At 36.2% G+C, this 21,881-nt stretch overlaps 2 protein-coding genes and 2 long non-coding RNA genes across 5 annotated transcripts; 2 read left to right on the top strand and 2 right to left on the bottom strand.

The window, feature by feature from the left end:
* Positions 1-2,780: 2,780 nt before the first annotated feature.
* LOC123230391 (F-box protein At5g49610-like) lies at positions 2,781-3,941 on the top strand. Its single transcript, XM_044656577.1, has one exon. The coding sequence runs from the start codon at positions 2,781-2,783 to the stop codon at positions 3,939-3,941; it is 1,161 nt and encodes a 386-aa protein (XP_044512512.1).
* Positions 3,942-6,192: 2,251 nt separating this feature from the next.
* On the top strand, positions 6,193-8,947 carry LOC123230360. The gene is made up of 2 exons (XR_006505079.1): positions 6,193-6,545; positions 8,273-8,947. It is a non-coding gene; the product is annotated as an uncharacterized LOC123230360 (long non-coding RNA).
* Positions 8,948-9,136: 189 nt separating this feature from the next.
* LOC123230361 lies at positions 9,137-10,930 on the bottom strand. 2 transcript variants are annotated; one of them, XR_006505081.1, is made up of 5 exons: positions 10,672-10,930; positions 10,366-10,485; positions 9,833-10,262; positions 9,595-9,740; positions 9,137-9,516 (listed from the first exon to the last, which is right to left on the bottom strand). It is a non-coding gene; the product is annotated as an uncharacterized LOC123230361 (long non-coding RNA). The 2 variants fall into 2 exon arrangements; XR_006505080.1 differs by having other exon boundaries at positions 9,595-10,262.
* Positions 10,931-12,841: 1,911 nt separating this feature from the next.
* LOC123230359 (MDIS1-interacting receptor like kinase 2-like) lies at positions 12,842-13,774 on the bottom strand. The gene is made up of 2 exons (XM_044656551.1): positions 13,408-13,774; positions 12,842-13,311 (listed from the first exon to the last, which is right to left on the bottom strand). The coding sequence occupies exons 1-2, from the start codon at positions 13,727-13,729 to the stop codon at positions 13,025-13,027; spliced, it is 609 nt and encodes a 202-aa protein (XP_044512486.1). The 5' UTR covers positions 13,730-13,774; the 3' UTR covers positions 12,842-13,024.
* Between the last annotated feature and the right edge of the window lie 8,107 nt (positions 13,775-21,881).

The following is a 21,881-nucleotide window of genomic DNA, read 5'->3' as shown; positions in this document are numbered from 1 at the left end:
AAAACTAATCTGTAAACTTTTATTTATATATATATATAAAAAAAAAATCAAACTTTATCTCCTAATTTAATTTAATTTGTTTTTATTTAAAATTTAAAATAATATAATTTGATTTAAAATTATTTTAAAGAGTTTATTCAATTTGGTTTAAAAATATTTCAAATTAGATTAAACACACCTTTATTTTTTTAGAGTTTTAATAAAGTTTTGAATCTTTGAAGACCAATATATATTTTTAATAATTGTTTGAAAATATAAATACACCCTTATGAGCTTGGATACTAACTAAAGTAAAACTAGATTCAAGTCAAATTGCAGTTTTAAAAGTAAAGCTTGTGCATCATCAAATTAAAACAGAACATGACATTACTCCATATCAACATTATCCCAAAACACAAAAATTGTTGTTCTATAAATGTTATCAGTTAATTAGTAGCAGAGATATAAAAAAATTATCGTTCTAAAGCGTGATCAGCTACAGATCAAATAAAACACGAAAATTGATTGTTCCACAATTTGATAATTCAAGGAATGACAGAGAGGAAAAACAATTAGACAAAGAATACTACAGTGAAACAAGAAATTGTACTTCGAAAATTAATTTAACTGGAAATTTGTATAAGGATTCAACATGAATCAAAAAGAAAATCCATAATTCACGCCAAGGTCGCGAAAGCAATCAACAAGCGAGACTGAAATGAAGTGACGAAGTCATAGAAAACTTACCTTCAAAACGAAATCACAATAGAAGAGATTGAAGGCTCCGCCAACACAACATCCGCCGCTGGAAATGAAGCACTGCCAAGAACAGCCGCTGCATTCACTACCAGCTTTAAGAATGTAATTGAAACATGAGAGTGAAATTTTTGAGGGAGCTGTTTGGAACAAACACGACGTCGTTTTTACAGTAATTAAAACCCTATGTCTTTATAGGGATATTTCAGCCCCTATGGTTTTCTGAAAACAGAAAACCCCCCTGCTGTCACCAATTTTTCGTTCCACCCTTTTGAGTTCGTTACAGCTAGAGATTAAGCGGGTCTACGAACCCTGTAAAAATTTTAGAAGTAAGAATCCAACCCTGGAATGTAAGGTTAGTTTTGGGTAGGAACTATAATTGTAGGTTTTGAATAGATTCGAATTCTTATCTAGAACCTGTTTTTTCAAATTTTATCATACTTTTGACTACCCCTCTGATGACAGCTTATCTCATCCTTTACACAATAAATCATACCACGTTGTTTTTTCTAATACAGTCGAAGTTATCTTCTTGACTCATAATATTTCTAACAACTTAACCTTTCCTAGCAAGATCAGTAAAGACTAACACCCATGACTATAATTTTTTTCTTTATTTTGCAGACGTTGGATTTTAGAAGGACCATAATTACCATTGATGCAAAAACTGCCAATATGCAAGATCCAGGCAATACTTGAGACTAATTAAAGGGTAAACAATATTATGGACAGCTCTATTTGATTTTACTAGTCATTTCAGGATGCTTATGTTTGTTTCCCATATATCTTTCAACAAGCATATTGACATAATTGCATAAGAATAGTTTCTATAGCACATCAAAATGGGTAAATCCTAACCCTAAAAAATTGAAGAATCAGCAAACGGAGTTAATAGATTTAAAATAAAATAAAAAAACCTAAGATAGTACCTTAAATGGGTTAATCGGGTTGGCCCTATGTTAGCCTTATAATTGTGTTATAGTCTACATTGACACGACATGAAAAAAAGTAGATTGTGTTAATTCTACAAGTTATGTCTCAATCTATGAGATAAAACCCACAAGTTAGTTTAACATGCCTGTTGAAAACATTAATAATTATATTTTTAAAAAATTAATTAAATATTAATTAAAAATATTAAAAATATTATAATTTAATGCCAACCTACTAAGGGCCTATGGATGGTGACCATAAAGGCATTGGGCCATGCTTAGGGTCTTATATTTTTGTTAGATCTATTTGATACAAAAGTGCACCAAGTGGCAAGTCTTGACTCAGCCCAACACATCGGCCCAATAGATTGTATCGAAATCGACCACTAGACACAGTTGACCTGATCTATTGACACCTCTACTTCTGTTACATCTTATCTTAAAATAAAATAACAGTGGGTGTAAGATTTTTAATAAATATAACCACTTTAAAATGACTCTTGTTCATTACTATTTAATTTTATGTTAGACAGAGGATTCCTTGAGAAGAATTTTAATTAAGACTCGAGAAATTTTAAATTGTTTACTAGTATATAATGACATTTTACTTTTGATATTGTAACATCAACAAAGTTATTGTCCCCTAAATTTCACTGATAACTCATGAATCTACCCATACTTATAAGATTGTGTATGGATCTTTATAATTTTTATCCATATAGTTTAATTAATTTTTTTACTTGTTTTACCTTATATTTATTATAACACGACTCAAACCCAATTCCACCTCCACCTGTTTGTTTGTTGTGATAGCAACAAAATGTTCTCATTATATATTTTTTATAAATTTTAACTTCTGATGAATTTTATGCATAAGCAAGTAGATGATGATGATGATGATAATGATAATAATTGTAATTATAATAATACTCATCACTTAAAGAGTTTGATTTCCTGTTTGAAGTAGATATATTAGGATTCAGAATCCTGAGAGTGTTCTAAAACACCAAATCTTCCTCTTTCGAACTTGACTAATTTAATTCCAATTCCTATTGCTAATCCTAAAGATATAATATATGAAGCAAAACGAGATCTCTCTTTCAATCAAACCGTATGGCCGATACCTGCTTCATGAATAAACTTCCTGACGATTTATTGTTAAAAGTTTTTCTTGGGCTCTCTGCCAAATCTGTTCTTCGATGCATGCAAGTCTGTAAACAATGGCGCCATCTCATCTCTAGTCCCTTCTTTTTCCGGAGCTTGCTTCACTCCCATCATCAAGATAATATCCCGGGGATAATTGTCCAGTATAGAACATTCAAATATAATTCAATCCGTCGGCCTATCGATCTCGAAGCCCCTGATGATTTGAAGCTTAAATTTGTTCAACCACCAAATCCATGGGGATTGTCTGTTATAGCTTCTTTCAAAGACTTACTATTGTGCGTCGACAATTCTCGGTCTTTTTGTATCTGCAATCCCACTACAAAACAATCTTTGAAGCTTCCTCCTCTTTCAAGACCCCATGATTTGTATCATGTGGGCTTCATCTGCTATCCCCTAAGCAATACCGATATTCGGTACAAATACAAAGTAGTGTTAATAGAGAGTATTCATCAATACTCTGATAAGTTGAAGATGTCAATCTTCTGTTCGGAGAGAGGTAAATGGAGCTCTTTTCAGGCGTCATGCCCCCGACGGATGAGAACTAAGAATCTGAAAAGTGTTGGTTTTGCATTCAACGGAATCCTGCATTGGCTAAATCCATTGGGATTCGTGGTGGCTTACGATGCGTTGAAGAACAAAGTTGGCCTCATTAATCTACCAAATCAAGCAATAAGAACCAATTGTAGTTACCTTGGCGTGTGTGAAGGGAGTCTTCGATTAGTCCAAGTGAACAATTTTGATGTTGTTAATAAGATTGTTGGTGTTTGGAGATTGGAGGATTGCAATGCAGGCAAATGGCGGAGGGAGCACAGTGTAGTATGGTTGGGCGAGCGGAATTTGGATTTTGTAGCTTTCCATCCTGATATTGCAGACCTTCTCTACTTAAAAAGGGATGCTAAGATCTTGTGTTGTAACCTGGAAACAGGAAGCTTGGAAGAGATGGATCCGCAAATGGATGAATTTTGTTGTTACCCATTTGTCCAACCGTGGTGGCCAACTCCAGTTCCTCGCAATGTTGCTGCATCTCAGTGGCCAAACCCAATTCCTGATCTAGTTGATGATAGAGAGTCAGAGACCATCTTCAATGTGTTTGAGAAAATAAAATGAATTCCTCACAACGTTGTCACCATGATACTATTGAAATCATAGTAAAAACATGTCCAATTTAGTTTTTTCTTTTTTTATAATTGACAATAATCCTCCTTGTAGAAACAGAATCCCCATAGCTTTGTCCTTTAGCATGCAAGATTGATCAATAAACTCAACAACAGAATAATCTTCAACCAACTTAGAGACACTGATTAAGATTGTGGTAAATTGGTAATTGCAGGTGCATGATGAAGAATTTGTTTTAGCAACAAAAACTAACAACTGCATGCAATTTGATAAAACCAACATGTAGTATCAAGAGAGCATTACCAGTTAATTAAATAATTTAATGACAGTTTTTAAATAAATTTATTTAATAAATATTATCTGGACAGACAATATTAGTGTAGGTCTCATCAATTGGATATTTAATTAAAAAAAAAGGAATAATTAAATAAAGATATTAACAAAAGATGCATAAATCACTCTATTTATAAACCCATTTTACAGATCTCAGGATGAAAAAATATTCATAAAATAAAATAATAAAACAGTGGGAGTTTGACACTGTCCACTTTAAAAATGTGCTTTTAACAAGCAAAATTTGAAATTTGAAAACGAGGATTTATGGAATTTGAATTGAGAAATGAGAATAATTATTTTTTAATTAAAATAGATCTCATATTTAAGTTTTTTTAAATTTGGGAGGAGGTTTGGATCTACCCTCACGAAAGCCCTAGTCTGCCCTTGCTTGAGCTCCTCTATGAGACAAGTAAAAAATTAATCCCTGAGGCTATGCTTGAGTATTACAATAATCTTTTGAGAACTTCTACTGATAACATAAAGCATTATAGAGCTGAGGTTATTGTTGTGGGGTGAGTGTTAAATAAGGAAGATGCTGTCATTTTATATAAACTTGCTAGTGAGCAGGAGGTTAAAGAGGCCATGTTTGCTATTGGAGAGGATAAAAACCCCTAAACTAGATGATTTTGGAAGTTATTTCTTTCAAAAGAGCTGGGATATTGTGGAGGCTGATATAACTAGAGTTGTGCAAGATTTCTTCTCTAATGGGAAACTATTAAAATAGGAAAACTCTACTAATATCACTATTATTCCAAAGGTTGCTTGTCATGATGGCTTGGAGGATTATATACCTATTTCTTGCTGCAATGCAAGGTATAAAAGCATTACCAAGGTCATTTTAATGCGTTTACGCTCATGTCTGCCAAAGCTTTAAATCCAGCTCAACCTCCTTTATTTTCTTCCCAGAAGGAAAATTGCTAATAATATTCTTTTGGTTCAAGAATTGGTTTGTAACTACCATAGCACTTCTTCCCCTACTAATTGTGCTCTCAAGATTGACCTTAGGAAAGCATATGATTTAGTGCAGTGGGACTTTGAGAGGAAATATTCCTGGGGTTGCATTTCCTCATAAATTCGTCAAGTGGGTTATGGTTTGTGTGAAGACTAACCATTTCTTTGTGGATGAAATATTTATCTTATGCAAGTCAACTCTAGTTAGTCCAATCAGTGTTGTTGAGTATGCATATCTTTTGGATTCTGTTTTCATACTACCTAAAGTTATGGTCCATTTGGCTGAAGTTTATGTAGGATTTTTTATGGAATGGCTCAACTGTAAATGGGAAATGTTTTTGTTAGCAGAATAATGAGGCGGCCCTGACATTAAAGATATTAACATTTGGAACAAAGATTGTGACTAAACATATAAGAGTGCTTGTAGTTGAAACGGCTCCATGTAGGCCAAATGGGTTAGTTGGAATAAACTAAAGAAATTGAGTTTTTGGGGAAAAACAAAGCCTCTGTCTTTTAGTTGGAGTTGGAGACACCTATTGAAAATTAGAAGTGAAGTGGGCAAATTCTTGAATGTTTCCACACAAGATTCTGAGGTTAGAAAAAGTTACTCTTGTTTGTGATGGGTGGACGAATGGGAGATGGACTTTGCTAGACCCACTGGATGACTATACTCTACAAAGAATAATTTGACAGTTAGTGATACAATGGGTGATAAAAACAAGTGGAGTAGTCTAGCAAACAGAAGATTTTCAATTGTTTCGACTTATTCATGCCTTCTTATACATGTTGTCACTCTTTCTATCTCTAAGACGTAATATAAGTTTTTATGATGAATAAAATGGTGGTTGACCCAAAAAAAAAAAAAAACAAAAAAGCCCCAATTAATAGTTTTACTTTCTTTAACATTTAATATATCTATGTAATGACATTATTACCCTTCTCTCACCGTCTTCAACTTCTAAACAGGAAATATTGGGGCTAGGATTAACTTAGTTTGTATACTTCTCTTAAATCTTATCATTATAGAAATTTTAATAAGCCTTCAAAAGGGTCGATGCTGGTTTGCTTAACAGTTGGGGTGAAAGTGGTGTCACCTTTTAGTTTTTGCGGAGATACGGAAGCACAATGCGAGGCAGCAGCGGAGGAGGGGTATTTTGAAAAATTTTAAAAGAAAATGGTTGCCTTCAAATTCTATTTCCACTTCCAGTTCGGGCGGTTTACGCACCATTCTTGGCCCCAATCTCCCAGACGTCTGGATCCCACGTGGCAGTGGCTACCATGTTAACACTGCTACCTGTCCCAGCTCCTGTAAGCCCCTTTAAGCAATCTTTAGTTCATTCTTTTGAGATAGTTTTCTGGTAATTTATTTAATGGGATTTGCTTCGATAATTTCTTTTGGGGGGATTACTTTGAGTTAGTGAAGCTTAGTAGAAGTTAAAGGCACATAGTTTATGGCTTGTTGGTGTTAAATTGTTGGGAAATGTAGTTGAGAATGTGAGTGAAAACTAGAAAATTTATGATAAAGGTTTAGTTGAAATATTTATTGGAAGTGTTTTTTTGGGTGATTTCTTCAAGTTACTAAAGATTAACATTTAGGCTTATTAGGGTTAAAATTTGGGAAAAGTGAATTACGCTCCTTTAGTTTAGAATCTGCCTATAATTCTTAGTTATCAGAGAAACATGAAATTTTTAGTAAAAGAGGTTTGGTTAAAATGTTTTCTGAATTTTTTTAATGAGCGATTTATGGAAGTTATAAAGATTAATTGTTAAAGCAGAGCATTTTTGCTTGGTTATTTTGGTTTATTGGGTTAAAGTGTGGGAAAAGTAGTTGGGAATTTGAGTGAAAATTAGTACTCGTTTAGTTTGGAAATTTAATTGTTATTCTTTCTTTTTGAAAACAAGACATACAAGCAATTTTGACAAAAGAGGCTTGGTTAAAAAAATAATTTCAAGTTAGTAAAGCTTAAAAGGTACAGAAGACCGTTTTGGTTTATTCGGTAGGCCTCTCATAGTTTAAGATTAAATAAAATCCTTTATTGGGATTACAAGGGAACAAAGAAAAGTTTCCAAAGTGAGTGAAAATTATGAGTTTAGATTTTAAATGTGGTTATTTGTCTTGGTTGAAACATTTTTAGCAACTTTTTTCATAGAAAAATGGCATGTGATTACTCCAAGTTAGAGAATCTGAGAAGCTAATTTTGGTTTCATGGGATCGCTTTGGGAAAAGTAGCCAAGATTGTGAGTGAAAATCAGTCTCCCCTTTAGTTTGAAATGTAAATTCAATTCTTTGTTTGGATGATAGGGGAGAAAGAGATTTTAAGGAAATTTGTTTGGTTAAAATGACTTTGAAACGGTTAGCATTGAAAATGCCCTGTGAAGCTTTTCTTACCACCCCCCCACCAGAGTTTTTGTGTAACTTTCTCGGAAAAATAGATCAGAATGTGAATGAAAATTAAGCTATGTTCACCTATATATCTAATGATTAGCTATATGACTCTGGTTAATTTAAAGTATAAGAGAAAGAGTTTTCGTAGATAGCACCTTTTCAGAACAAAAGGTTTGCATATTGCAAAGTGAAGAACTGAACTCTCTAGTTTCATTGATTTGTTACTGTTTGGGGATAATAAGGATTCATTTGTGTTATTAAACAAAATGGGAAAAAGATTGCTCGCAATTCTATTTGAAAATGTTGATTATATTCTCATTTCATTGATACGATGATTTTCATATATAACTACAACAATTGTAATTCTTATTGCATATAAATAATGATCAATCAATATCAAAGTTCTAGTATCTACCATTTTTTTTTTGAACTTTAAGATCTTAACATTGATCACATTTGCCCTTTATATTGAATTCCTAGCTTAGTGATGGTATTTGGCAGCCCATATTGTTAGAAACTTTTATTATTTGGTGCTTGTAACTTTCTGTTCATGTTCCCTCTATTATTATTTTCTTTTTTTGGTAATTGAATCTTCATCACAGTTTCACTATCCTTATTATTTGAACTCTTTCTTATTTTACACAAATAGTTGCTGATAGACAGACTGCTGCAATAATTTATGGGAAGTTGATTGCTTAGGATATAAAGTTACAGATAGCTAATGAAATTAGTAGAATGAAGGCTTCCATTGGAAAATCACCTGGCTTGGCAGTTGTTTTGGTGGGTGAGAGAAGGGACTCTAAGAGTTTCGTTCGCTTCAAGTTAAAAGCTTGTGATGAAGCTGGAATTGCATCTTCGGTATCAAAGTTGCCCGAAGACTGCTCAGACAAAGAACTTTTAAATGTTGTGTAAGGATTCAATGAGAACCCATTAGTACATGGTATTATTGTGCAACTTCCTCTACCAAAAGTAATTTCTGCTACTGCTTCGAAATTCTTCAGTTTTTGCCCTTCACTTTGTCAACTCTTTGAAAAGAACTTTGCAAAATCTCCCATGCTTTCTTTGAGGTGGTTGCATCGGCCACCTTTACCAACATTGATGGATGAGGGTGAGAGCTTGTTGATCCTTCTTCCTTGTCTTTGCCAAGCATCCTTCTCAATCTATGGTAAATTGGCTTCATTTTCAGGTCATATATAACCTTTCTTAACAACATTCCATGCATCTTGTGAGCCAAGTACGATTTTTGTGTGAAGAAACCATGTTTTATAATTTTCTTTTATCAGGCGAAGAAATTGAAACGAATAAAGTGCATTGTTATTTGTCATCTCTCAAAAGATCCAAACGCTGATACCACTTTGTTAGAAAGGAGAGAAATTTTAGAAGGGAGACTTTATGTGAGAGAATTGTTTGTGATGAAGACTTGTAAATTTTCATTTATAAATATGATATTTATAGGTACAAAGATGACTCTTTAAATCATAAAGACATGAACCATGTATGAATATAAGTAATATCCTAACAATGAACTTGTATTATGAACTTGCACTAACATTGAACTTGTGTCACATGACATAATACATTAATCATGTATGAACACTATTAATAACTTAACAATGAACTTATAATGTAGACTTGCACAATAACATTGAACTTGTGCCACATGACATGCATTTAGAAAATGCGTTCCATACTTCAGGTATGGAATTTGGGATTGCAGTATTCCCTTCCAGCATGCTTACAGCTTCGGACATGGTCGGAGTTTGTGATGGTGAAGCATTTGTAAACAATAGAGATATTCTTATCATCCTCTCAGCTTCCTCTTTCTTGTATTCTAATCCTAGCTTTGGATCTACTAGCTCTATTATCTTCTTTTTGTTGCTGCAAATTACAAGCCTGATAAAAAAACAAAAAAGGCCATTAAGTACTAATATCACATCCATCATTAATATATAAAAAATGTTAGTTTCTTACCCAATCTAGAAGACAAGTGGAATCCTCAGCTGGACCATAACTCTTGTTGTTTCTCCCACTAACAATTTCTAATGTAACAATTCCAAAGCTGTAAACATTCGCTTTGTAAGTTAGGTGAACCCCAAGTGCATAGTGCCATGTATCCTCTGCATATATGTTCAAAATATTTAGTGTTTTATACTGAAACAATTACATGATTAACTTTCAACTTGACAAGAGAGACATGTGATTAGCCTACAATATTATTCCAGCAACTCGAGTATTGATATGAGTTTTCTCTTCCTCATCAATCTTAACTAACCCGAAGTCCAATATTTTGGGGTTTAGATCTTTATCAAACAAAACATTGGTAGTTTTGATGTCTCTATGAACAATTTTAAACCTTTTTGAACCTTGATTCTTCATGAAGAAAAAGTTAAACCTCTAGTTATCCCAATATAGATCTACTTTGTTGGTCAGTCTTGTTTCACTGCCTTGATGTTATTTTCCATTTATTCAAAAACTACCCATAGTTGATCCCCTTCAATACAACATTTGTGAAACTTTACTAGATTCTAGTGTTGTAGGCACTAAATCGTTGTTATCTAGTTCAAGAATTCTCAGTTTTCCTCCTTTGATTTTGAAGAGAGCTACTTCACATCAATTATAGTACCATCAAATAATTGACCCTACATGGAAAAAGAAAGTATAAATATTTTAAGCAGATCATTGGATAAAGATATTTTAATAAGAATGATATATAATTGTGGCACTAAGGATTACATCATATACCTTGTAAACATGTCCAAAACCACCTTCTCTATCTTATTCACAGGATCAAAATTGTCAGTGGTAGATTTAATTTGCTTCAAGGTAAAAGAAATTGTTTTTAGATCTGATCCTTCTAAACATCTACCCAAAGAAAGAAAGAGAAATCGCCAGATTAAGATAATGATCTGATAATTTCTAGCCACCATAAGATATTTGTAGATAAATCATCACCCAGATTATATTGTGTTTTTCATACAACAGTAGCATTTGTGTGACATTTTTTGAACAAGACTGTATACGTGAATTAGAAGAGGAAAAATCACTCACTGGGATCCACCACAAAAATGCTGTGAGGAACAAATCCAGCTGAACCTATGACATTAAAACTGCTGGTTCCAAGAACATAGCACCTTGAAACTTAGCCCGTACTAAGGATGGCAACGGGGAGGGGCGGAGAGGGGATCTCAATCCCTGTCCCCGTAGGGGAGATCAATCCCCGTTTCCGGTATGAGGATGAAAATGATTTCTCGTCCTTTTCCCGCAAAAAAAAATCCCCTCTCCATCCCCTCTTCATCCCCGAGAGAAAAATCCCCTCCCCGTACCTGAAAAAAAAAATTCTTTTTTTTTACCTTCTAAAAACAATATAAATATATTAAATAATATAATTAAATAAAATTAAAATTAACCCACTATTTCAAATATCATAAATATAATATATTAACTATTTTAATATATACAACAAAAGCCTAACTAAATTTGAAAAACATAAATAATTTAAAATTATATAAAATTATTAGTATTTTCAATAAATATATTAATATAAAGAGATGGGGATGGGGCGGGAGGGGAAGGGGCGGGGCAGGGCAGGGCGGGGAGGGGACACATGTATCCCCATCCCCGGCCTGTCCCTGATTGCGGAGATTTTTTCATCCCCATTCCCGTCACCTTTCCCATTTCTATCGGGGAATCCCCTCCCCATAGGGTTGGGGAGGGTCAAGGCCCCTAAAATTGGGCCCAAATTGCCATCCCTAGCACATACTTAGGATCATGTGTAACAAGATAGACTGAAAAAAGATACAACTGATACAGTATTATTGACCCAAAATGAAAATCTGTTTCTTGATTGTGATTAATTACCTGAGCATAAATATCAAACATGCACCTTCCAAGGCTTCCATCTGTGAAATGAATCTCAGCGAAGGCTAGACTGACAACATAATTCCTATTTTCTAAGCAATATCCAAAATAAGTGAAAGAGGAACAATGCAGGTATCAATGAATAATTCTGAAATGTCTGATGAGAGCACAGATGCAACAAAACGTTTGTTTTGTTCATTATCATCATCTGTGAAGTCGCCGGTACTACTAAATCCCCAATGATCAATTGAATAATAAGTTGCAACACCACCATCTACTTCTCCATCTCCTTCAAATGTGCTACCCTTTTCTTTTACAGTATTCCCACCACAATTAATTTAGAAAGAGCGCCAATCTGTGAAACGAAGAACGTGTGGAAGATCAGCTTAGCAAGAAGCTCTAAGTTGTTTTTTGATAAGTAGAAAACATTTATGTATAGAAAACAGGGATTTACTTGGGATCCATGTGTCAATGAATTTATTTATACATAATGGATTTCTTAGACATACTTACATCGATGACATTTATGATCAGTCTTGCATGGAAGAACTCCACTTCTCGTTTAAATCGAGTAAAAACCAGTTAGTATTATTAAGAAAACACTTGAGGGCAGGAGTATATCAAACTTACAAGTTGTTCACCGTTGAAAAACTTCAAAACAAGGTCAGATTGAACTCCCTAGTAGCATAACAAATTATGAAGCACATATCAGCACTGGGATCCACCATATTTGATTGTGACACAGAGAAGTAAACAGAGTCGATTATTGAATCACTCCTAATATAGAAATATGCCAACTGCATGCTCTGACAAGCACGATGCTCATGTTGGCTGAGTGAATTATTGTAGGAAAGATCCCTACAAGAAAGAAAGAAACAGCAGTGGAAAATTAATCTATACTGATGGAACAATTGAAAAATATATACAGACTTCCTTTTATAAATTAATCAAGTCATCCTAGGTTCTAAAGCTGATACAAATACACAACAGATTAGTGTATTCACAGGGGTTAACAAATATCAGATCCATGTAATAAAGATGCTAAAGTAGAACTCAAAGGATACACACATTACTTCCTTTCACTGATATTGACTCTGGTATATTTCCTCTGAGAAAAGCTGCCGGTTATAAAGCTGATGAAGATCATTAAAGCAGTTAGTATGCTAAAGCTAGACATTGAAAAATAAAACTGAAAATATAGAGAATTGGCTTTCATTAACTTACATAAATTTCAAATCCCCAAGGATTGCAACATTAGGAAGTTCCCCAGTTAGCTTGTTAAAACTGAGGTCCATACTTGGAGACAAAACATTTATCATTGCAGGCATAATAATCCTTCTGCCATAGTTAACTTAGATGATAATTTAAACATGCACTTCTTAGTCATGAAACTTTTATTTTTTGTACAACCTCGACTATTACATAAAAATTACAAGGAAAAACTCGACTAATGCATACAACGAACCAAAATGAAAATAACACAAATTATTTGTTCTATTGTAGAAGACATTTTATGTAGTAGCAAAAAATGATAAGTTGTGGTTCAAAACATACGAGAAACCATGTCCATGGATGGCCTATGTTCTGGATTGGAATCCAAGCAATCAATTGCTAGCTTTACGATTGCCATTAGTTGATCTTGAATAGCCGGCGGTGGAAGTGGAAGGCGTTGGTCCAAAACATTGTTCATCAACATGTTCTCCCAAGTGAAAAGAGATGATAGAGAAGGAATGATATCGCTTGGATGTTTTCCCTTGATCACTTCTAATGCTAATACTCCAAAACTATATACATCACATTTCTCAGTTACCTTCATTGTGTAAGCCAATTCTGCAAAGTGAAAGACAAATAATGAGAACATATGTCGTAATTGTTCTTTATGTATGTAATTAATGAATTAGACAATACAAAATGAGTTACATATACCTGGTGCAATATATCCATATGTACCAGCAAGAGTTGTCCAATTGGATGAGTCTGGCTTGAGAAATTTAGCAATTCCAAAGTCTGAAACATGAGCTTCATATTCTGAATCCAACAACACATTTTTGCTCGATATGTCTCGATGCACTATTGGTGGGGAGCAACCATGGTGCATGTAGGACAAAGCGTTAGCCACACCCTTTAAAATATTTACTCTCTTACACCAATCCAATTCTCTTGCTGTAGCTTCTTTACTCAAGAATGTGGTCAAGCTACCTCTTTCGAGATACTCATACACTAAAAAAGAGTACTGAAAATGTAACATCCCTCCTTAGAAGTACTACCCACCGAAGGAGAAATGTTACGAATTAATATTCGTAGCATCTATTTTTTTTCTTTTAAAAAATACTTTAAAATAAACGCATCATTAAAAGTGTTTAGGAAGTATTCCAAGAAAACTAAAAATATGGAAGCGAACAAAAGATGTATATACTCATATGAAGACTCATCTGAAAGTATCTGAAAACAGGGAGTAATCATATGTAACTGTACCATAATCTCAAAGTCAAAAGTCCATAAAAACATGCTACTGTATGCATGTAATATAAACCAGAGATAACCTGCTCCAGCCAGATCTACCTACGCTGACCTGACCCTGCCTCGCAGCTACCTCGATCACCTGTACCTGCAGTCAGGAAAGAAAAGGGAGTGAGTGATAAGAACACTCAGTAAGGGGAAAAATTAAGTAAATTATCCTTTTTTCCTGTTCTAACTCACTTTTGGGACTCAACCCCACATCCTAACCTCTATAAGAGATTGAGGGGGTAATTTAGTTCACTCTTTACTATTTGGGTCATACTTTGTCCCATCTGGTGTCTATTTAATACTTTCTGGAAGCTAACTATAGGGATTTGGCACTTTTTTTTTTTTTTAAGCTCAAGCTCTTTTTCTTTCACTACACTATTTCTGACTCTGAATTAAGCTCTACTGCGAGCATGCTCTACTGCGAGCGGACCCTACTGGGGGTCTATGTCCTACTACGGACGTGTCCTACTGCGGACGTGCCCTACTGCGGGCGGTGTAGTGTAAAGTGCCCCCTCATAGTTTATAGCATACATACGGGTCTTATATTTTACTAAATTTGCTTCCATTTAATTTTATTCATAACTCACCAGACATTACTCTTGGGACGACCCCTAAATCTTGAGTCCCAAATTCTTTTTCTTATTTTTCTTTCTTTTTCTTTCCTTCTTTTCTTTCATTTCCTTTCCTTTCTTTCCTTTCTTCTTCCTTTTCTTTCTTTCTTTCTTTCTTTCCTTCTTTCTTTCCTGCCCAGAATTGCAAAACACTGTTCACAGAACAGTCATTTAACAGGGCAACCTTCTTTTTCATACAATTTAACATCCCAAACGGTTTCTAATTCATACAAGCTATATATCATTGAAAAGAGGATTCAAAGATCTTTCCAACGACCTATAATAGCACTCATAATTTATTCAATCAGGCAGTCAAAACAGCAGATAAATTCAGTGGCAAAAACTGCCTCCCCTGTTTTTCTTTAGTAAAACAGTCCTTTCGGTTTATACAATCTTTAACAGTCGAAATGATCTCTAATTCATACAAGCTATATATCATTGGAAAGAGGATTCAAAGATCTTTCCAACAAGATATAATAGCACTCATAATTCATTCAATCAGGCAGTCAAAACAGCAGATAAATTCAGTGGCAAAAACTGCCTCCCCTGTTTTTCTTTAGTAAAACAGTCCTTTCGGTTTATACAATCTTTAACAGTCCAAATGATCTCTAAGTTATACAAGCTATATATCATTGGAAAGAGGATTCAAAGATCTTTCCAACAAGATATAATAGCACTCATAATTCATTCAATCAGGCAGCCAAAACATGGGACGAACTCAGTGGCAAAAACTGTAAATATTCTGTAACTTTCTGCCATGAGCAAAATCACATACATAGACATCCCAAATGGCAAAACAACATTCCTCAACATCAAAATCAACATATATAATATAGATCTAAGGAACCAAAACCCTAAAACATATCACATATCAAGGAGGAAACCCCTTACCTTATTTCAAGTCAAACCTTTGCAAGTTGGTTTTCTCCTCTTTGTTTTGCTTCCTTTATCATCAAGACAACTTTAAATCAATACCAAAACACTCTAACATATTCACATAACATGCATATAAACATAGATGAAAGAAGAAGGAAGGAGATCTTTGGTTACCAAAGCTTCCAAGTGCTTCCTTTTCTTTTCTTCTTATTTTATCTTCTAATATTCCTTCAACTTCTTCCTTTGGCTTCAAGAAAGCAAAGAAAAGAACATGAAAGGAGGCTGCTGGAGTTTTTTTTTTTACGGGAGAAGATGTAAATGAAGGAAAAGTCTTCTCTTTCTCTTTATATCTAAAGCCTTATCTCTTTCTCTTTTTCTCTTTTCCCTTTTTGCCCTTTTTTGCATTTATATATATATATATATTTATTTATTTATGCATATACATATATATATATATATAAAGCACACCCCTACATATATATATTTAAAATAAGAAAAATCTCAAAACAGGGTCAAAAGACATAATTACCCCTGGAATATACCTGAGGGTATTACAACTCTTCCCCCCTCACAAAAATTCCGTCCTCGGAATTCACAAAAACAACTCTGGATGCTTCTCCTTCATGGTTTGCTCCATTTCCCAGGTAGCCTCCTCTAACTTCTGGCTTCTCCATAAGACTTTTACTAGAGGAATCTGTCGGTTCCTTAGTTGTTTAATTCTTCTGTCAAGTATCCGAATCGGTTTTTCTTCATAACTAAGGTCTTCTGATAACTTAATATCTTCTGTATTCACAACCTGGGAATGATCACCAAGACATTTTCTTAACGATGAGACATGAAATACATTATGAATCCGGTCCATACTCGTTGGTAAGGCTAATCTGTAAGCCACTTTACCAACTCTATCAAGTATCTCATATGGACCAATAAATCTGGGAGCTAGCTTTCCCTTCTTTCCGAATCTCATCAAATGCTTGAATGGAGCAACCTTTACAAATACAAATTCACCTACATTGAATTCCAAGTCTCGACGTCGATGATCTGCATAGCTTTTCTGTCGATCTTGAGCCTGTTTTATTCTCTGCCTGATCAGTTGGACATCATCAATCATTTTCTGGGTCAATTCGGGCCCAAGGGATCGGGATAACACATCTCTCTCTCCTATCTCATCCCAGTGAAGAGGAGAACGACACCTCCTACCATATAATGCCTCATAAGGTGCCATCTGAATAGTCGTCTGGTAGCTATTATTGTAAGCAAACTCCACCAAAGGCAACATTTCTACCCACGTGGCTTTATGATCTAGGCAACAAGCTCTCAACATGTCTTCCAAAATCTGATTAACCCTCTCCGTCTGACCATCTGTCTGAGGATGATAGGCTGTACTAAATGCCAAATTAGTACCCAAGGATCGTTGGAGACTCTTCCAGAAAGCTGATACAAATCTTGTATCACGATCAGATACTATGGTCCTGGGTACACCATGTAATCTAATAATCTCCCTAACATATAATCTCCCCAACTGATCTGTGGTAGTAGTATCTTTGATGGACAGGAAATGAGCTGACTTGGTTAATCTATCAACAATCACCCAAATAGCATTACATCCATTCTGAGCTCTAGGGAGTCCACTAATGAAGTCCATGGAGATATGCTCCCATTTCCATTCTGGAATAGGTAGAGGCTGAAGTAACCCTGCAGGTCTCTGGTGTTCGGCCTTAATTTGCTGACAGGTGAGACATCTAGTAACAAACTCACCTATATCCTTTTTCATGCCTGACCACCAAAAATGTCTTTTTAAATCTTGATACATCTTTACACCCCCAGGGTGGGCAGTGTAAAGAGAACTATGAGCCTCTGTAAGAATTTTCTGTCTCAAATCAGTTATCTGGGGAACATATACTCGATCTCTGAATTTGAGAATTTTATTCGATACTTGAAAATCTGTCTCAAGACCCTCTTGAACCTTTTGAAGTTTCTGTTGACACCATTCATCTTGTGTCTGAGCCTCTCGAATCTCATCTAGGAGAGTGGATTGAATCTCTAATCTGGCGAAGGCTCCAATCACGAGCTCAATCTGCTCTCGGTCCATCTCTCTCTGAATTTCTCTCTGGACCGTCAATTGTGATATCATCACGTTTCTACTGAGGGCGTCTGCAACTACATTAGCCTTGCCTGGATGGTATTTAATATCACAGTCATAGTCTTTTACTAGCTCGAGCCATCGCCTCTGCCTCATATTTAATTCCTTCTGAGTGAAGAAATATTTGAGGCTCTTATGATCAGTATAAATATTACATTTTACCCCATACAAATAGTGTCTCCAAATTTTCAAAGCAAAAACCACCGCTGCTAACTCCAAATCATGAGTGGGGTATCGAGTTTCAAATTCTTTCAATTGTCTTGAGGCATATGCTATCACCTTGCCTCGCTGCATCAACACTGCTCCTAAACCACCATGTGAGGCATCCGTGTATAAATCATACTCAACTCCTTCCTCTGGAAGTGATAACACTGGAGCAGTAGTCAATCTTCTTTTCAATTCTTGGAAGCTTGTCTCACAGGCATCTGACCACTGAAATGGTATTGTTTTCTTTGTGAGGGTTGTAAGAGGTCTAGCTAATCTGGCAAATCCTTCCACAAACCTCCGATAATACCCTGCCAAACCTAGGAAACTACGAACCTCTTTGACTGTCTTTGGTCTTTGCCATTCAACTATTGCCTCAATCTTACTGGGATCCACTGATATACCCTCTGCTGAAATCACATGCCCCAAAAAGGTAACTCTATCTAGCCAAAATTCACATTTTGAGAATTTGGCATATAGTTGTTTCTCTCTCAATCTCTGGAGGGTAAACCTCAAGTGTTGTTCATGCTCCTCTCGACTGCAAGAATATACTAAGATATCATCAATGAATACCACAATAAATTTATCCAGGCAGTCATGAAATACCCTATTCATCAAATCCATAAATACTGCAGGGGCATTTGTCAATCCGAATGGCATCACTACAAACTCAAAGTGGCCATACCTCGTTCGGAAAGCTGTCTTGGGTATATCCTTCTCTGTCACTCTCACCTGGTGATAACCAGATCTCAAATCTATCTTGGAGAAGACCACGGATCCCTTCAACTGATCAAATAAATCATCAATCCTGGGTAACGGGTACTTGTTCTTAACTGTGGCCTTATTTAGCTCTCTGTAATCAATGCACATTCTCATAGACCCGTCTTTCTTTTTCACAAATAGGATGGGAGCTCCCCAAGGAGAATGGCTCGGTCTGATAAAACCATGTTCTAATAACTCTTGAAGCTGCTTTTTCAATTCTTGTAACTCGGCAGGGGCCATTCGATAGGGTGCTCTTGAAATAGGTGCTGTGCCAGGTGCCAACTCTATGCTAAACTCAATCTCTCTCTCGGGAGCTAATCCCGGTAGCTCACTTGGAAACACATCTGGAAACTCACGTACCACTGGTGTTTCCTCAATAGTTGGGCCTGACTCAACCTTGCTCACTACATGAGCCAAATACCCTGTACACCCCTTTTTCAACATTTTATTAGCTTTTAACATACTGATCATTAAACTCCGGATATGACCCTCACCGAACTCGAATTGATCTCCAGAGTCTAGGTTAAATCTCACTTTCTTCTTTTTACAATCAATCTCAGCTCCATATCTCCCCAAAAAGTCCATCCCTAAAATCATGTCAAAATCAGGCATTTCGAACACAATCAGGTCCACTAGTAATTGTCGACCCTGAATCATAATACTCTGTCCTAGTAGCATCATCTCACTAATGACTGACCCTCCATCAGGCAACTCAATCATAATCCTCTGGGCTATTCTGACAGGTTGCAACTTTAACCTCTCAAGCAAACTCTTGGCTATAAAACAATGAGTAGCCCCACAATCAATTAAAACATAAATAGGAGTATCAAGATAGAGAATCTGACCCGTGACTGCTGATGGGTTAGCCTCTGCTGGGCCTTGGGTGATCGTATAAACTCTAGCTGTAGCCCCTCCTATAGGCTGCTGCTGCTCTACTCTCACTGGGGCAGCTGTACAGAAACGAGCAATATGTCCAGGCTGACGACATCTGAAACAAACTGCCTGACCTGTCAAACACTCTCCTCTATGGTGCTTCCCACATTTCTGGCAAGCTGGTATCTCAGGTCCTCTTTGTTTCTTTCCACTCTTCCAGTTCTTTTTCATGCCTCTGAACTGGAGAGGTCGTTTACCCTTTCTGTCTCGCTCTGGCGGAGGGCCTCTTTGTGCTGAAGCTGAATCACTACTCACCGGGGGAGCTGGCATGGTAGTAGGAGGTGTAACCTTTTGCCCTGTAGTCTGACCAAACCTCCTCCTAACAAAAACCTCTGCCCTCAAAGCTCTATCAAGGGCCTCTGCATAAGTTCTGGGTGGCTGCGCCCCGGTCATAACGTCTCGAGCTATCTCTGGATCCAGCCCGTACACAAACTTCTGCATACGCCCCATTTCTGTGCTAGCTATCTCAGGGGCATACTGGGACAATTGATTAAACTTTGTGGAATATTCTTTTACAGAGTCTGTCCCTTGCACTAGACTGATAAACTCCTGGGCCCTGATACAAGTAACATCGGCGCCCCTGTACTCTGCCTCGAATCGGCGCCTAAACTCTGTCCATGTCATTTCTGAGACATTGACCGTCTCCCTGACTAAGTTCCACCATATTCTTGCCCCTGATTTGAAAAGATAAGTGGCATATCTCACTCTTTCTTGGTCAGTCATGTCAAACAAGGCCATGGCACTCTCTACTGATTCTAACCACTCTTCAGCTGCTATTGGGTCCCTTGCACCATCAAATTTTTGAGGTTGGTGCATACTAGGGAGGTTGAAAATAGGATGTAACTGAGTCCTCACTGGGGCTGCTGTAGATGCTGAAGTAACCTCCCTCATATCATGCCCCTGGATTGGCGGCGTATGAGCCGTCTCACTTCCCTGTGTAGGAGCACCTTTGTGCTCTCTCATCATCTCTCTGAAAATCTCTCGCACATCATGTGCACTGAGTGCCCCCTGGGGTACCTGAGGGGCTGCTCCTTCATTTTGGCCCCTCTGAGAGGGATCTACTGGTGGTTGACTCATAGCTCCTGAAAATGAACACATTAGTTTCATAAAACTCAGCAGGTATAAATGAAAACTTAACTTACAGTGATCGGCTGCGAGGGTGGTCAGCGTGGCTGAAGGGTATTTCATCTCTGTGTTACTTTGATTACTCCATTTTGTTTTAGAAAACATCTTTTGGGTTCCAAAATCATGCTCTGATACCAACTGTAACATCCCTCCTTAGAAGTACTACCCACCGAAGGAGAAATGTTACGAATTAATATTCGTAGCATCTATTTTTTTTCTTTTAAAAAATACTTTAAAATAAACGCATCATTAAAAGTGTTTAGGAAGTATTCCAAGAAAACTAAAAATATGGAAGCGAACAAAAGATGTATATACTCATATGAAGACTCATCTGAAAGTATCTGAAAACAGGGAGTAATCATATGTAACTGTACCATAATCTCAAAGTCAAAAGTCCATAAAAACATGCTACTGTATGCATGTAATATAAACCAGAGATAACCTGCTCCAGCCAGATCTACCTACGCTGACCTGACCCTGCCTCGCAGCTACCTCGATCACCTGTACCTGCAGTCAGGAAAGAAAAGGGAGTGAGTGATAAGAACACTCAGTAAGGGGAAAAATTAAGTAAATTATCCTTTTTTCCTGTTCTAACTCACTTTTGGGACTCAACCCCACATCCTAACCTCTATAAGAGATTGAGGGGGTAATTTAGTTCACTCTTTACTATTTGGGTCATACTTTGTCCCATCTGGTGTCTATTTAATACTTTCTGGAAGCTAACTATAGGGATTTGGCACTTTTTTTTTTTTTTAAGCTCAAGCTCTTTTTCTTTCACTACACTATTTCTGACTCTGAATTAAGCTCTACTGCGAGCATGCTCTACTGCGAGCGGACCCTACTGGGGGTCTATGTCCTACTACGGACGTGTCCTACTGCGGACGTGCCCTACTGCGGGCGGTGTAGTGTAAAGTGCCCCCTCATAGTTTATAGCATACATACGGGTCTTATATTTTACTAAATTTGCTTCCATTTAATTTTATTCATAACTCACCAGACATTACTCTTGGGACGACCCCTAAATCTTGAGTCCCAAATTCTTTTTCTTATTTTTCTTTCTTTTTCTTTCCTTCTTTTCTTTCATTTCCTTTCCTTTCTTTCCTTTCTTCTTCCTTTTCTTTCTTTCTTTCTTTCTTTCCTTCTTTCTTTCCTGCCCAGAATTGCAAAACACTGTTCACAGAACAGTCATTTAACAGGGCAACCTTCTTTTTCATACAATTTAACATCCCAAACGGTTT

The sequence above is a fragment of the Mangifera indica genome, chromosome 12 (genome assembly GCF_011075055.1).
Source record: "Mangifera indica cultivar Alphonso chromosome 12, CATAS_Mindica_2.1, whole genome shotgun sequence".
NCBI classification, from domain to species: Eukaryota; Viridiplantae; Streptophyta; class Magnoliopsida; order Sapindales; family Anacardiaceae; genus Mangifera; species Mangifera indica.
The sequence above is the reverse complement of the archived record's forward strand: the minus strand, read 5'-3'. Positions and strand labels throughout refer to the sequence as shown.